At 35.0% G+C, this 14325-nt stretch overlaps 1 protein-coding gene across 3 annotated transcripts in view; it reads left to right on the top strand.

The window, feature by feature from the left end:
* CERKL (CERK like autophagy regulator) overlaps positions 1-14325 on the top strand; it is a 50230-nt gene that overhangs the window by 21243 nt on the left and 14662 nt on the right. For all 3 annotated transcript variants that reach the window (XM_090144116.1, XM_031601350.2, XM_090144117.1), the window contains exons 2-5: positions 1064-1306; positions 7515-7646; positions 11040-11103; positions 14034-14176. In XM_090144116.1, the coding sequence (XP_090000242.1) occupies positions 1064-1306; positions 7515-7646; positions 11040-11103; positions 14034-14176 (582 nt within the window). The remainder of the gene's footprint in view (positions 1-1063; positions 1307-7514; positions 7647-11039; positions 11104-14033; positions 14177-14325) is intronic.

Genomic DNA, 14325 nt, shown 5'->3' with positions numbered 1-14325 from the left:
AGCCTGAAGAAGTTCTGCTTGGGGCTGAGAGCCTTGAACTGTTGGAGGAGTTTTCGAGACTTTCTTCCACTTATCTTCTGAATCATATTCATAACTTGAAAATGAAAGACAAGTTGGGTGATGTGCTTTTGGTTTATTTTTCTGGTTTTGCTCAACTGTTTTCTGATCTTGCTCTGGTTTAAACCCCAAGAATAGCAGTTGTATTATTGGGAAAAAAGCATATATAATTAATCAGCTGTGTTTATATAGTCAGCTTGTGTCATAGAGCATTTTTGATCTCTGAGAGTTCTGATTCAGGAGAAGAGAATGAAGAATTAGCCCTGTGATTGTAACAACAGTAGCAAAGGCAGGGAGGGGGGAGATTATAACTGTTTTTTTTTGTTTTTTTTTTTTTGTTTTTTTTTTTAGAGTCTAGAATTTTAGTTAGTGCTTTTAATATCAAAAGACTCTTTTTGCTATTTGTATAGCAAAAAGCTATAATACAAATATTTGTAAGCAAATAGCTTTTTTTTTGCTATTCGTGTAGCAGAATATCTAACCTAAGTAATAGAGAGTTGGCAAAATACAAGACCAAAATAAGACCAGCAGATGTAGTAGCCTGGAGAAGACAAAGTTCTGGGGAGACCTAAAAGTTGCCTTTCAGTGTCTAAAGGGGGGCTACAAGAAAGAAAGGGAATGGACTCTTTATCGGGGTCTGTTGTGATAGGGCAAGAGAAAATGGTTTCATACTGAAAGAGGGGAAATTGAATATAAGAATAAAAGTGTTTTACGCTGTGGGTGATGAGGAACTGGAACAGGTTGCTCAGAGAGGTGGTGAATGCTCCATCTCTGGAAACATTCAGGTCAGACTGTACAGTGCTCTGAGCATCCTGATCTAGGTATAGATGTAGATGACCTGATGACCTACAAGGGTCTTTTCTGACTCAGATGATTCCATGATTCTGTGAACAGTTGGATCTAGTGATGAAGCCGTAACAGTTTTTGTTGTTGTTATTGCTGTTATATGCTTTTTTAAGATATTTACTCTTATTCAACTCATAACATTTTTTTTTCTTCTCTTCAGGTGATTCCAGTACAGCTTTACAGGTGAAAGAGGAGATTATTGAAATGAAGGATGTATTTTCAGTAAAAGTGAAACGTCGCCGTTTTGCTGGACAGAAGAAAGGTGGTACTTTGTTGGGTATCACTGTCTTTAAATGCTTGCATAAAGAAGAAAATAAACTAACAGACTGTGCTATCCACTTGAATAACTTCAGTGAAGACCATTGTCATTCATGGTTTAGATGTCTAAAGGAAATTTTGAATGGTAAGCACTTAATCTGAGTTAATATTACTTCACACTTGTTTCTATCAGTAAAGCATAGGGTTTAATGAAGCTTAGAGAAACCGTTTTGTCTGTGGAAATTAAAACACAAACATATGAAAGTTGTTGGAAAATGTTTACTACTGACATTCTACGTAGTGAAGTGCCCAGATTAAGAAAGTGATGATGACTAATGCATCTGTAGAAAAAGATGCTGCTTTTGCATCTGATGCTATTACTTAGAAGTATTCAAGCACTGCAAACGAGTAGCTGATTGTATTCTGGACTCTTCAGAGGCTGCCCAGAGCTTGTTTAAGAGCTTCCACTTGAGATCTGCAGATTCTTATAGGTTAACGGGACAGGCTTTTCTCCTTCATAAATTCACTAGTGGAAGTGCTCTTAAGGCTCTGTAGGACTCTTGTTGTATAATTTGGTACAAAGTGTATTGACATTGGCTAGTGATAAGAGGCAATTCTTTATTTTAGAACTATCTTTCCGATTTTGCCTGAGCTAATAATAATTTTTGGGATGCTTTATTAACCCCTAATAGTCGTATTTTTCATGGAAACTGATTCAAGTTAAAGAAATATTCACTGTTTAGGGGATATGTGTGTGGTGGAAACAACACAAAGCAAAAAACAAGCCAAACCCTTTCACTGTAATTTAAGACCTTCAGTTTTGGAAAGACACGTAGTATAGTGCACTTGTAATTAAAATAAAACAGAAAAAACACAAACCAAACTTAATTTATCTTCAAAATGTTTCTGCTTACTGACCACAGCAAATGAATTTCTTGATTATGGAAGAAAAACAACCTATCTTATAATAGACTGTTAAAACTCTAGCTGAATTGTTAATGCTGAGGCAGATTAGAGCATTAAAATCTTACATCTCTGTAATGTTTGTTGTGGCACTGCCAATGCTGAATTATAGTGTACTTCTATTAAAGTTACTTTGTCAAAAACAGATATCAGAGAAAGTAAAATAATGTGCTTTAAGTGTGCATACTGTTTGCTTACAACATGCTTTGGATTTTCCAAACAAAATTGTGTTTTAAAACATACTTTCCTTTGCTCCTTTTGAAAGGCCTTATCACTAAATATTGAACTCTGCGGAAGTGCCAGGATTCTTGCAGATCTCCAGCTACCCATAAAAGCAAGACATTTGCATAAGAAGCAAATGTCTGTTTTGTTCCCAGATTACCCTCCATCCATCAGGAGCAGTGATACCATATGTTCACAGAAAAAAAAAAAAGCAGCAGTATCTCTTGCTCAGGTTGCCTTGACTTCGAGGTGCAGCCTCTGTTTTGTAGCTTTGTAACTGGAAGCCACCTGAACGTGAAAAAAGCGTTCTGTGCGATGTTGCTGTCTCTGGTTCTTCCTTCAGCTTCGGTCTTTCTCCAGAAGTTAAACCTCGTGCAGATTTTGTTTGATGTTTAATCAGTACTTTTTCTCCTTTCTTTTTTTGCTTCAGGAGTAATCAGGACTCGTGTGTGGGGGGAAATAACCAAACGCAACCCCCACAACATTTACTAAAGTGTTTATTGTTGCAAATTCTGTAGTTATAGTAGAAGTAGTTTTATATAGTGTTGGTTATTAAAGACTGAGTAAGTATTTAAACTGTATTTCTATGCAGAAAATCAGCAAATTGACAGCATCATTTCTATACTAAGTGGCAGAGACATTATCAGTTATTCAAACAATGGTGGTATACTAATAATATAATTCAGGAAAAAAAATCTTTTTATTTAAAATGCACCAAACATTGGCTGGAAGGCTCCAGTGGGATACAGTTTTGGACTAAAAGTATAAAGTGTGGTAAAGTTCTGCTGATTGTTTGCTAATTAAAATTGCAAAAGGTACATTAATATATCTCTGCTAGAAATGGTGATAAGTTTTCCTATTTTTTTCCATAGCTTGTTTTTGTAAGAGTGCTGAGGACATCTTAAAACATCTTCACTAATGAACTCAAAATGGCTCTTTTTTGTTTACTTATAGACTGCAGGAAAAAAAAAATAAAATTATACCCTTCCAAAATAACTTTTTGTTGTTGTTGTTGTTGTTACGTTTCATATTGGAAGAAAGTTTTCATTAACTATTGACTTACATTCTTGGATGATTTTTACTGCTTTGAGGCCAGAGCAAATTAAAGGAGGTGATTTGTCAATGTTGTGTCTGTATGCTTGAATATAGCTGTCAGTAAATATGCATTTGTCACATGGTTAAATATTACTGAAGGGTATGTCTCCAGCAACTGAAACGACATACATTTCTACTTGTTTAAGTTACTCTTTTTGGATTTTTAAGTGTTGTTCATTTATTAATCAACAGCAGTTGCAAGTATATCAGGGATTAGTTTTTATGTGGAGGTCTGTTCTAGTGAAATCTTTTTTGTTTATTTATTTTGTCTTTTTTAAAATACAGTGTACACAATTTCCTTTTTACTACGTGTTTGATGTGAATGTTTCTTGTATGTTTACTTCTCTTGTGCTCTTTATTATGAGAAATCTTGTCTGCTTTCAACTTCCCTTCTGAGAACTTCCATTTAAAGTCTGTCTAGTGTCTGATCTTTCATGAAACCTGTCATCCCATAGGTGAGCATGCATACTCTGTAGTTGTTTTCAGTGCAGGTTCAGTGTCTGTTATAGCTTTCCATGTACGTGTGCAACAGTAACAAGCACGTGCTACCATCTTCTCACTTTTAAATGAATGCTGATTTTATACGTACCAGTGCTGTTTCTCCTGCGGGACATTAAGAGCTTGCTCAATGATATAGCATTCAAAAAAAACCTATGATCTGTATTTGCATATTTGTTAAATTGATGTGAAATGACTGCTGCCAAATCAAAGCACACACCTATGGAGCTTAGGCTCCTGGAAAGTCCCAAATGGCTGCATAGACCATTCCTAATGTGGAGCTGGTCTTATGTCAGACCTGTTGTATGCTGACTCGCAGAGATTTCCTCTTTACATCTTCCTGTATTGGGCTTATGAGTGTGGGCTGCAGGCATGCTGTGTAAGTGGGATTCACTGATTAATTTTGAATCCTCTCCACATGCAAATGCTCAGAGCTACTTAAAGGGTTAAGATGGCACTGGAAATGGAAGAAAATGGATAATTAGCAATGCTTACTCATTTTCCTTTTTTGAATTTTTTTCAAATGTGATGAGACTTATTCTCACTAGCAGTTAATTTGAAAAAGTTTTGCTTAAAAGCTCTGTAAATGAATATAAGACAATAAATACTGTTAAAAATAAGCGTTGAAGTAGCAAAAAATGCATAAGGTGCATTTTATTTTTATGTACTATTTTGTAGCATCTCTCTCACACTGGGATTTGATATACAGGGCTGAAACTTCATGCATGAAGTTTTAATTAAACCATTAATGTTAAACATTAACTTTGCTTAGTTAATATTAACAGTGGTGTCTCCATAGTTACATTAACAAATCTGTTTCATATTATTAATTTTCCTCATGTATAATATTCTTACTGGTGTATAAAGTATTTATAAATGCATGTAATAACGACATGATTCCAGACCCTTAACTTTTGTAACATAAACCCATTTCCATAAAACTAGGAATGGAAAGCAGCACAGATGTATGTCTGAGCATAGCGTCTCTGCTGCCCTCCGAGCCTTTGTTTTCAGAACACCCTGATTGACCTACCACCCTTCATGGTTCACTGATTCACTTGATAGATCAAGTTTAAACTAGTGCATATTAGCACATTTGTTAGTACTGGAGGAACAGTTGGCCTTCCTGCTTTAGGCTGCTGGTTCATTTCAAATGGAGCAGCTACAGAAAACAATAACAGAACACCAGTTAGGACAGCACCAAAAGGCTGACAGACTGAAAGCAGTTGCAGGCGGTAGTAAGTAAGATCAATTCATTCACAATGTTGTTTAAAGAAAATTAAAAGATGATAATTATTTAAAACTCCTTTTTTAAAGAAGTTTCACTCTATAATTGTGTGAAAATTTCATCTTTGACTGTTACTGGATTTTCTTTTATTGAGCCCAGTTGCTTGATTTATAACACGTCCGTTACACACTGGGAATGATAGCTAATAATTTTTGTCCTGATCAGCCATTCATTTAGGATACTGTACCATCTCTCTTCTCAAATGTCATTTGTGAAATGAAAAAGGAATGAGCACAGAATTGGTCTACTATCAAGAGCCTTCGGAATACACCTTATTTACTCGTGACCCTTTTCTCTACTCTTTTGCTGATACAGTAAATTTAGATACTGTTCCATATTCTCAAAGTGATTTGTCTAAGAACCCATAAGCAGGCATTTAAAAAAAAATTTTTTTTCTTCATAGGATTTTTCTAAACTATCAATTGTGGTGTATAACAGCAAGCTCATCAGCATACTGTTTAGAGGAGAATAAAGTTTGTTGCCTTGCTTCTAAATCATCAGTGTGTCTTTTTGCTAATAGAGAGAGAAAAAGAGAAGGAAGTTCCTGTGACTAGTAAGCTTGAGAATTTCCTGCTTTACCATTTTCTTTATTGTGGATTTTTGTATTTCTTGGATAGAAAGAAATAAAGCAGGCCAGCGACTTCAAGTTAAACACCAGTGAGTAGTGTCAACAAATGCTTAGAGTTGAAAGTGTTTAATATACTATGTAAGTTGGCACGAAGGGGGAATCTGTCTCTACTTAAGGGCTGTTTTATTTCATACACATGACATGACATGCCTCCCAAGAACGTGCTTCTTTGTGAATGTGCTAAGACCTCTGACTGAAGACATCCCAGGTATTCAGGCATTAAGGATGCATCAGTACTACACTGCCCCAGTAGATATCCTTCAGTATCTTCAAGAAATCTTCTAAGATTATCTGGCTTGTGGTTAGTAAAAGTGTTCATTTTCATCTCTGCTTTCCTTGATGTGTTTAAATGAGTCAAAGAATAGGAATTTTATAGTCTTATAGTAATACTTTCCCTTTGATTCTAAAACAGTATTTATCTATAATTTCTCAGAGGAATCATTCCTATTCAGTATAATAAAAGGGAAACAGCTTCAGGAAATCCCAGCCAGTGATTTTAAGGTTCATATGACTGTAAAAAATAAAGTAATACTCTATATGTGGCAGGAAAATTTGTTTTTTTTCACTTTTGGTTCCTTTTGGCATTGAGGACTACTGCTGATGTTCTTCCTGAATGTTGAAAGCAGCATGCTTATCAGATCTTCTGGCTTTTATTTGGCTGAGAAAGTGATAATTTAACCTGATGCTAAATGGAAATTGAGAATTTACAAGTGAATTAATTGAACACAAAATTGTTCAACTCGTGTATTTCAAATAATGACCAAAAAACAGCATACTGGATGCCACCACTTGCTTCTAGCAACAAATCAACTGAATCAGGGCAGCTTTTGGGATCATAGAAAAGACTTGAAAAAATGGCGTTACTATTTTTTTTATTATGTATTGAATATGAATTATTTACTATTCAGCAAAAAAGCATATTGCAGGTAATAAAGTTACTTCTCAAAGACATTTCGTTGGCTCAATGTGCAGGATTGAGTGTTGTTTGCAAAGTAGTGTTTTTCAGCATTTTCTGTCCAGAGTTAATTTGAAAACCTAATTGTAACTTAAAACAGCAACAACAACAACAACAAAAAACCCAGAAAAACATAATTCCTAGATTTCTGGATGGATATTACCAGATTATCTATTGCTTGACATCTCTTCTTGCTTTTCAAGATGCGTTGTTTGATTTGCAGTCCCAGAAAGCAACAGTATTGAATTGTGCTGCCAGTTTTGTTAGATCTTATTGTCATATGCCTTCTGGCATTGTTTCACATGGAATTCCAAAAAGAAAATATTTTGATACTTCTTTTTGTTACCCTACCCTGTAACTTCTGCACACTCATTCTGCTTCTGTATCCAGGTTTAATTAAGCTATGACTTATACTTTTTTTCCTTCTCAAGGTTTAACTGAGCTATGACTTATACTTTTTTTCCTTCTCATTCTACAATGTTTCAACAATTGTGATGCATTTCCACTGTTATTAACTTTACATAAAAAAGTAATCAGTACTGTAATTTTGAGACAAATAGCACGTATTTGGAAGAAATGGAGACTTTTTAATTCTGTAATTATTGTGTTGAAGTACTGTATTTGTTCTAGTATTAAAAATTCATTTAAGCTGTAGCAATAGCTGGATGGTGTGTGATGATAAATGTTTTGTGTTTTCTTTTTAGGGTTTCAAAATAGGCCCAAATCCTTGAAAGTATTTGTTAATCCAAGCAGCCACAGAAGAGAAGCCACTCATATTTATTATGAACAAGTGTCACCGCTTTTTAAACTTGCTGATATAAAAACTGATGTCACAGGTAAGCTGCCTCAGAAGCATAGTTAAAACTTTTGTGAAGCTATTACCTAAGCTTGCAGGACAGTTTGAATCCTTACTGGTTCTGCCTGCAAGTAGTGCATTTGGAATTTTAGTTAATACAATGCAATCTGTTTTGTCATCAAAAGTGTTTTAGTATTTCTATTCTTCATTGAACAGTTTTTCTCCTATAGTCATCAATACCAATAATATCAGTTTTGTACTTCTAGGCCAAATGTTGAATAAAAGGAAACAACCATTTAATGTCTGACAGTCTTGTATACATTTGATAATATTTCCTCCTGTGTTCTGATAAACGTGCCCTTAAATATTACCTCTCTTCTGAGAACATCTATTAGTTGGACATCACACAAGAGAGGCTAATGGGAAGAGCACATTATCTCTGGGTTCTGACTGAGTTTGAGGGATAACCTGGAAGACTAAGTGATTAAGTTCTGGCATGACAAGGGCAGTTTTCACCAGGCACAGCTGGCTGTCTGGAGAACACAAAGGTAAAAGTTTAATGTTATATTGATGCTGCCTTCTGCTTGACACTGGACAGTGGGTCTCCAATATCAGGTTTGGATTTAAAGCTCCAAATTGTGCCAGGATTATGCTTTATGTCCTTATGTCTTTCACTGAATTTGCCCTTTGGCTGTTCTATTTCATTGGCTTCCTGTAAGGAACTGAACAGATTTTCTTAAAGCAGTAAAATTGTAATGATCTCATTGCTTCTGCTGCTTTCTGTGAAGCGAGCGAAACTTTTGCTGCATCAGATTTGGTCCTCTCAGACATCCAAGTTTACAAGGAAATGGTATTAGTATTATCCAATGCAAATAATATTGTATTCATAGCGTTATAACTCCCTCTAATATATTGCTGTTCTTTAGTTATGGATTTCATATCCATGTGAGGTGTGAACTCTTGTGCAAGATGTTCTAATCCCAGAAAGTCTTTTTTTCTTGTGTTTGTTGTAATTAATTTGCAAAATGATGAGTTCCAGCTGAAGGATGCTGTTTAACCTGCAGTTGTTGCCTAAACGTTTTGTGAAATCATGGCCAGCTCAGGTTACAGGTCAAAAAGCACTCAGAACAAATCTGATTTAGGTATACTAATAAAATAATATAATAATACAATAATGTGATAAGTGTTTGTATGTGATGCATCTTGCTGATTTTATAATCTTTATCTACATATTTTTAAATTATTTAGGCCACATTTTAAAAGAAAATCAATTGAACTGTGAAAGAGAATTTTCTGTTACAACTCCATAGTGATAAGAGGCGCCTATGTCATATTGTTAAATTAGCTATTACTTCATTTTAAGCAATTATTGAAATAAAATTACCCTTTGGAATTTTTCCATACTACTGGTTATTGTTTATTTTTACTGTGAAGGTAACCTCATTTGTTAAACTCTGCTAAAGGCAGCATTATCATTAACTTGTATGAAATTACATTTTTGGCTGAAATCCTAAAGCTGAACTAATAAGCCAAATTTGAATCAAGTTTTATAGATTAATTCACATAATTTAATACAAGCTGTGAATATCATTCTTTTTGATTTTAAAAGCATTTTTCCTAATTGAATAGAAACAGTTGAAAATTTATTTTGATTATTTTGATTTAAATTCTGAAAAACTGCTGTTGTTAGCCAGATAAATGTGAAATTGCTTATCCTTTAAAATAGAGCTATTTTGGCAATAACCAAGTGCTGAAGTGCTTATTAGCTGCCTAACGCTCCTCCTACAGGCAAAAAGAGAAAACTGCATTAGAGTCTTAAATACTGGTAAAGAATTAAATAATTATCAACTAAGTATTAAGGAAAAAGAAACAAAGGAAAGAAGAAAACAAATGGAAAAGGGGGCTGAGTGAAAGTAGTGTTCATTGGTGCATCTTAAAAAACAAAACAAAAAACTCGGAGGGCAATAAGTACACACTTAGGGTGCTACGAATTGAAAGATTCTGTACAATTTTTATACTGAAGATAGTTTTTACTTTTAGTCTTTATACTTACACTGATTCAAGATCTAAAATTTATTGTAGGAAAATGTTAAGTTTGAGTCTCTGAAATGATTTGCAGTACATAGACAATATAAGTTTACTTAGAACAACATCCACAAAGTAGTAACAACAAATTTGGATAATGAAGTGCTAAAAGGCAGAACTATTCATCCCATCTCATATTTTGGTAGTTGGCTCTTGGTGTTGCTGTTCAGTGTTTTTAATTCCTACACAATCAACTCTGCCAGGGCTTATTTTTCACTGTCACTTAATAATAGAACGAAGTGTCCATTTGTTTTTGTTTTTAAACTTGAAAGTTGTACGCTGATAGACAGTTTCTAGTGCATAGTGTAGAGATTTTATCACTTTTAAAAAATTATTTATTATTATTATTGGTTTTTAAAGAATGAGTTATACTCACTGTATACATGCACACTGTGTATAGACAGAGGAGTGTTTTCAACATTTTTATGCAGCATTTAAGTAGTCTGCAGAAATAGTATGCTATAACGTGTACAGATACAGGATGATTGTTTTAGACACCAAGACTAATAATTTTAACAGTATTTAGAAACACTGGAGAAAGGCTTCGAACTATGCTGGCACCAGGGACAGACAAGCATAAAAGATTAATGTAATTTTGCATATAATGATGCACATTCTTACACAAAAAATCCATCTGCAAGTGTCATGTCAGTCAGCAAAAATCTTTGATGGGTGGGTGCAGCTGGGCTGTCTCTTCTGGCAAAGCTGGCCTAGAAAATGCTAAATGTAGTTATGATGCTTCGTGCCATCTGTAGTATGCCAGTTTATCCTGTCTTCACTGGCATTTACGGTACAATGTAGGGTATCAGCAAACACAGAGACATCAATGTAGACTGACAGATTCATTTCCTCCAGAGGCTATGAACTCTGGTGCATGCTTGTGCCACCTTCCTCTGTGTGTTATATTCTGTTGTCACTGGTATTTGGCTTGATTTCATATTTCTGTGTGTAACTCCTGATATTTTTCATTTAGCAATTTGCATACAAAGGCAATTAAAGGTGATTGATATGGAAATAATTCAGTCTTACTGAAGATATGCTTACATTTTCCTGAAGAAATGTACCTGTACCAATGCTACAAGTTCCATTTTGATGCAACAAACATTTTCTCTAATTCTCTGAATTTAAATGTGTTGAATAGCCACGTGCCTGACGCCAGCTGAATTTTGAAGTCTTGCCCTTTAACTAGTGTAATTGCACAACTTACCTTCTCATAATTGTAATGTATTTAATGATCAAAAATATGTTCTGAACTGAATTAACGTGTGTTTCTTATGCTAGAAGTGGAAAAAAAAACCAAAACAATTTATCCTATCTTCTGAAAATTGAGTAATGTTGTTTTCCACAGTAACTGAATATGAAGGACATGCTCTGTCAGTACTTAAAGAATGTGAACTCCAAGCATTTGACGGGTGAGTCAGTTAGTGGCTGTGAACATTAATAAACCTTGTAACACTAGTTTTTATTTGTATTCCATCCAAAGTCTGCCAAGAGGTATTTTATGAGTTACTCTGTTTGTGATATATGTTCAGACTGAGAAAATCAATTCTCTTTAGATGCTTCATTTTTTATTACTTGACTGTCAACAGGCATGTATTTTAATTCATAAATAATGATAAATAAACATAAAGCTTTCTTAAACTGTTGTCTTTGAACATTGGGTGAAGTCACTGGAGTGTCATTTTGCTTTCTAGTAGCCAGGTACAAAAGGAAATAGAACAGAAAAAGCTGATTTGAACAGATCCCTGTCCTTTCTTAGAAATGGTAATGGTTTGGTTTTGGGGAGGATTAATGGTAAGGATAATTCCTTCTACCCTTTTAGCAATTTTAGCAGCCAACTAATGTGATGTCTGTTTGCTCTTTCCTTTAAGTTTTACCCAGTTATTGAGCAGTATTGCTTGTTATTTGGTGGACTCCAGTCTCTCCAGTTTTGCCTTCGCTTCCTGTTCAGTTTTATTCAAGTCAGCTACATTGTTGCTTGGTTGCCTGTTTACAAAATAGAAGAACAGCACTTCTGTACCTCAAAGACACGATGCTGTTTTATTTATTAGAGTAAGCTAGCAGTATAATGAAGTGCAATTTATGATCTTGAATTTCTCTCAAAAAGAGTTATGATTTCTTACATGTTAAACAGCACATGAAGTAATTTGGAAGCTTTCTACCTCCAGCAGGGTGTTAGTCCCACTTATTTGTATCTTGGGTGCTTGTTGTAAGCAATACTGCAGTGCTTTAATTCTTTGTCATAGCTGATCTCGACTGTGTTCTGTTTCATTTATTTTTTCTGATTTCTCCAGCTCCCATGCTGTTCTGCAACATCTTATCAAGCATCTTATGTGTGACTTCACCTCTTTTTGTATCCTCTTTTGTTTTTCTTACCCATACCAGAAATTACCCAAGTTGGCTGTGTGCTTTTTCCCTGCCTTGAGGCCGAGCCATGGTTAGAGAGCGAGTACATTGCAAATGCAAACTGGCTCTGAGCTGCATTCTCTTGTTTGTGCAGTAACAAATGTGAAAGGTATATGCAAGTATTTCTTCCCCAGTCAGGAGCCTACATGACTGTGGATTTTATTTGGAGTAGCTAGAGTTGGTCAGACTTCAGGGAACAGATGACTGAGAAACTTGTGTCTGATGGTTAGACAGATGTTTTTTTCCTCTAAGAAGCCTTCTTCGTGGTCTTAGTCAAATCTGTTTGCTCAAGGCTTTTCATTCCTTATGCATAACAGGTTCTTGCTGATTAGATCTGAAATCCCTGGTGTCTGATGCTATCTGTGTTTCTGGCCAAAAGGGAAACTGTTGAGAACTAACATGAATTAAAAAAATAAATTTAGCTACATTTCTTTCTGGCTTTCTGGTTGTTTTTTTGTTTGTTTGTTTGTTTTTGATCCTTTGTTTATAACAACAATACAGACCCCAAATCAGATGAATATTTGTGTGTTTTCAGTAGTGCTAATGTTTAGAATCTGCATTTAAGTCCCTCCCAGTTTATCACACTCCAATGATTACTTTTTTTTTTTTTTTTTTCCTGTGGCAGAGATTTTCAAGCTTAGGTGCTGGCACAGGTTGCCCAGAGATGTGGTGAATGCCCCATCCCTGGAGACTTTCAAAGCCAGACTGGCCCAGGCTCTGAGCAACCTGATGGAGCTGTATATGTCCCTGTTCATTGCAGGGGAGCTGGACTAGATGGTCTTTGAAGATCCTTTCCAACTTTAAGGATTCTATGATTATGTCAAACTAAATAAAAAATGAAATAAAAATCTGACTCCTGATTACACACAGTAAGATAACAGAATCCAAATGTTTCTTTTTGTTCCTTTTTTTTTTCCTTTTTGATTTTTTTTTTTTTTTGTGTGTGTGTGTGAAAATTGTTTAGCTCAGACGGAGAAACATTCCTGCCAATTTAAAAATTAAGTGTAGAAAGAAAATAATGACAGGAACTGAAGAGATGGATGATTTAATTTAAGCACTTTTTAAAAAATATATTCATGATATTAATAAGTGTACTGTTTTTATCTGGTTGAATTTTTGGACATAGTTTCACAACTGCATTCATATGAATGTATGATAGAATAGTTTAAATAAGCACCTCCTACAGTAAACCTGACTTATCTATATTGTAAATATATGGGGTGTAATATTACCATTTTTTGTTCTGTAGAATGTGTACCTTAAAAATCTTCAACTTTCAAATGTGCTCACTTGGAGAATCGTGTTCATATTTACCTAAAATAAATAAACAGAACCGAAAATGACATCAACGATGGACACTTGCTGTAACAGAGCCTTTATAAACAAATACATTCTTCCCTATAGCCACAGCAGGTGGGAGTTTAATTACATGCTCGAGAAGCAGTGATTAAATACCTTCATTCAAAGGATTGCTGGTATGAGGATTTTATACCTTCCTAAATCCCTCCACTGTCTGCATAGTGTGTGGGATTAGCTGTTTTCAAGTATTTTCAGTTTAATATTTGGTTAGTTGTTATTATAATGGCAATTAAAAACCAGTGGAATGCTTATTGTGGTCAATATTAAAAGATTTGGAGAGCTTTTCCTCTGAAGTGCTTGGGCTTGTGCTGGAGTCCTCCCCTGCTTGGTTCTGTGGCTATAAGGTGAGGTATGAGTTAGAAGTTAAGTATAGTTATTCCTACTCAAAGGGAAACAGAAATAAGGATGCTTATATCTTGTTAGTTGCTATGCACTGATCTGACAGTAAGGCTTTAACTGTTTCTAAAACTGCTTGAAGTACCATTGCACTGACGTGGTGTTTTAGCTGCCTTATGCTGGTTTGCTCAATTATGGAATGGTCTATTTTGAACTGTGAAGTATTTTTTTTTTTTAATAGGGTAGTTTGTGTTGGTGGAGATGGATTTGTCAGTGAAGTTGCTCATGGTCTGCTACTTAAAGCCCAGATAGATGCTGGAAAGGGCACAGACTTCATATCGGCACCTGTCAGAGCACCAGTCCCTCTTGGAGTGATTCCAGCAGGTGAGACTAAACAACATTGTTATGTTTTGTCAGTGATTTGTTCTAGGTCCCTTTGGCATGTTTTATAGGTTTGGCTACTAAAGGCAGTTCTTGGTGCTAAAGCTTCAGTTACTTAAGGGAGCTATTGAATAAATGACCTATATTAGTGA

This window comes from Phasianus colchicus, chromosome 7 (assembly GCF_987193195.1).
Source record: "Phasianus colchicus chromosome 7, bPhaCol1.hap1.1, whole genome shotgun sequence".
Classification (NCBI taxonomy): domain Eukaryota; kingdom Metazoa; phylum Chordata; class Aves; order Galliformes; family Phasianidae; genus Phasianus; species Phasianus colchicus.
The sequence above is the reverse complement of the archived record's forward strand: the minus strand, read 5'-3'. Positions and strand labels throughout refer to the sequence as shown.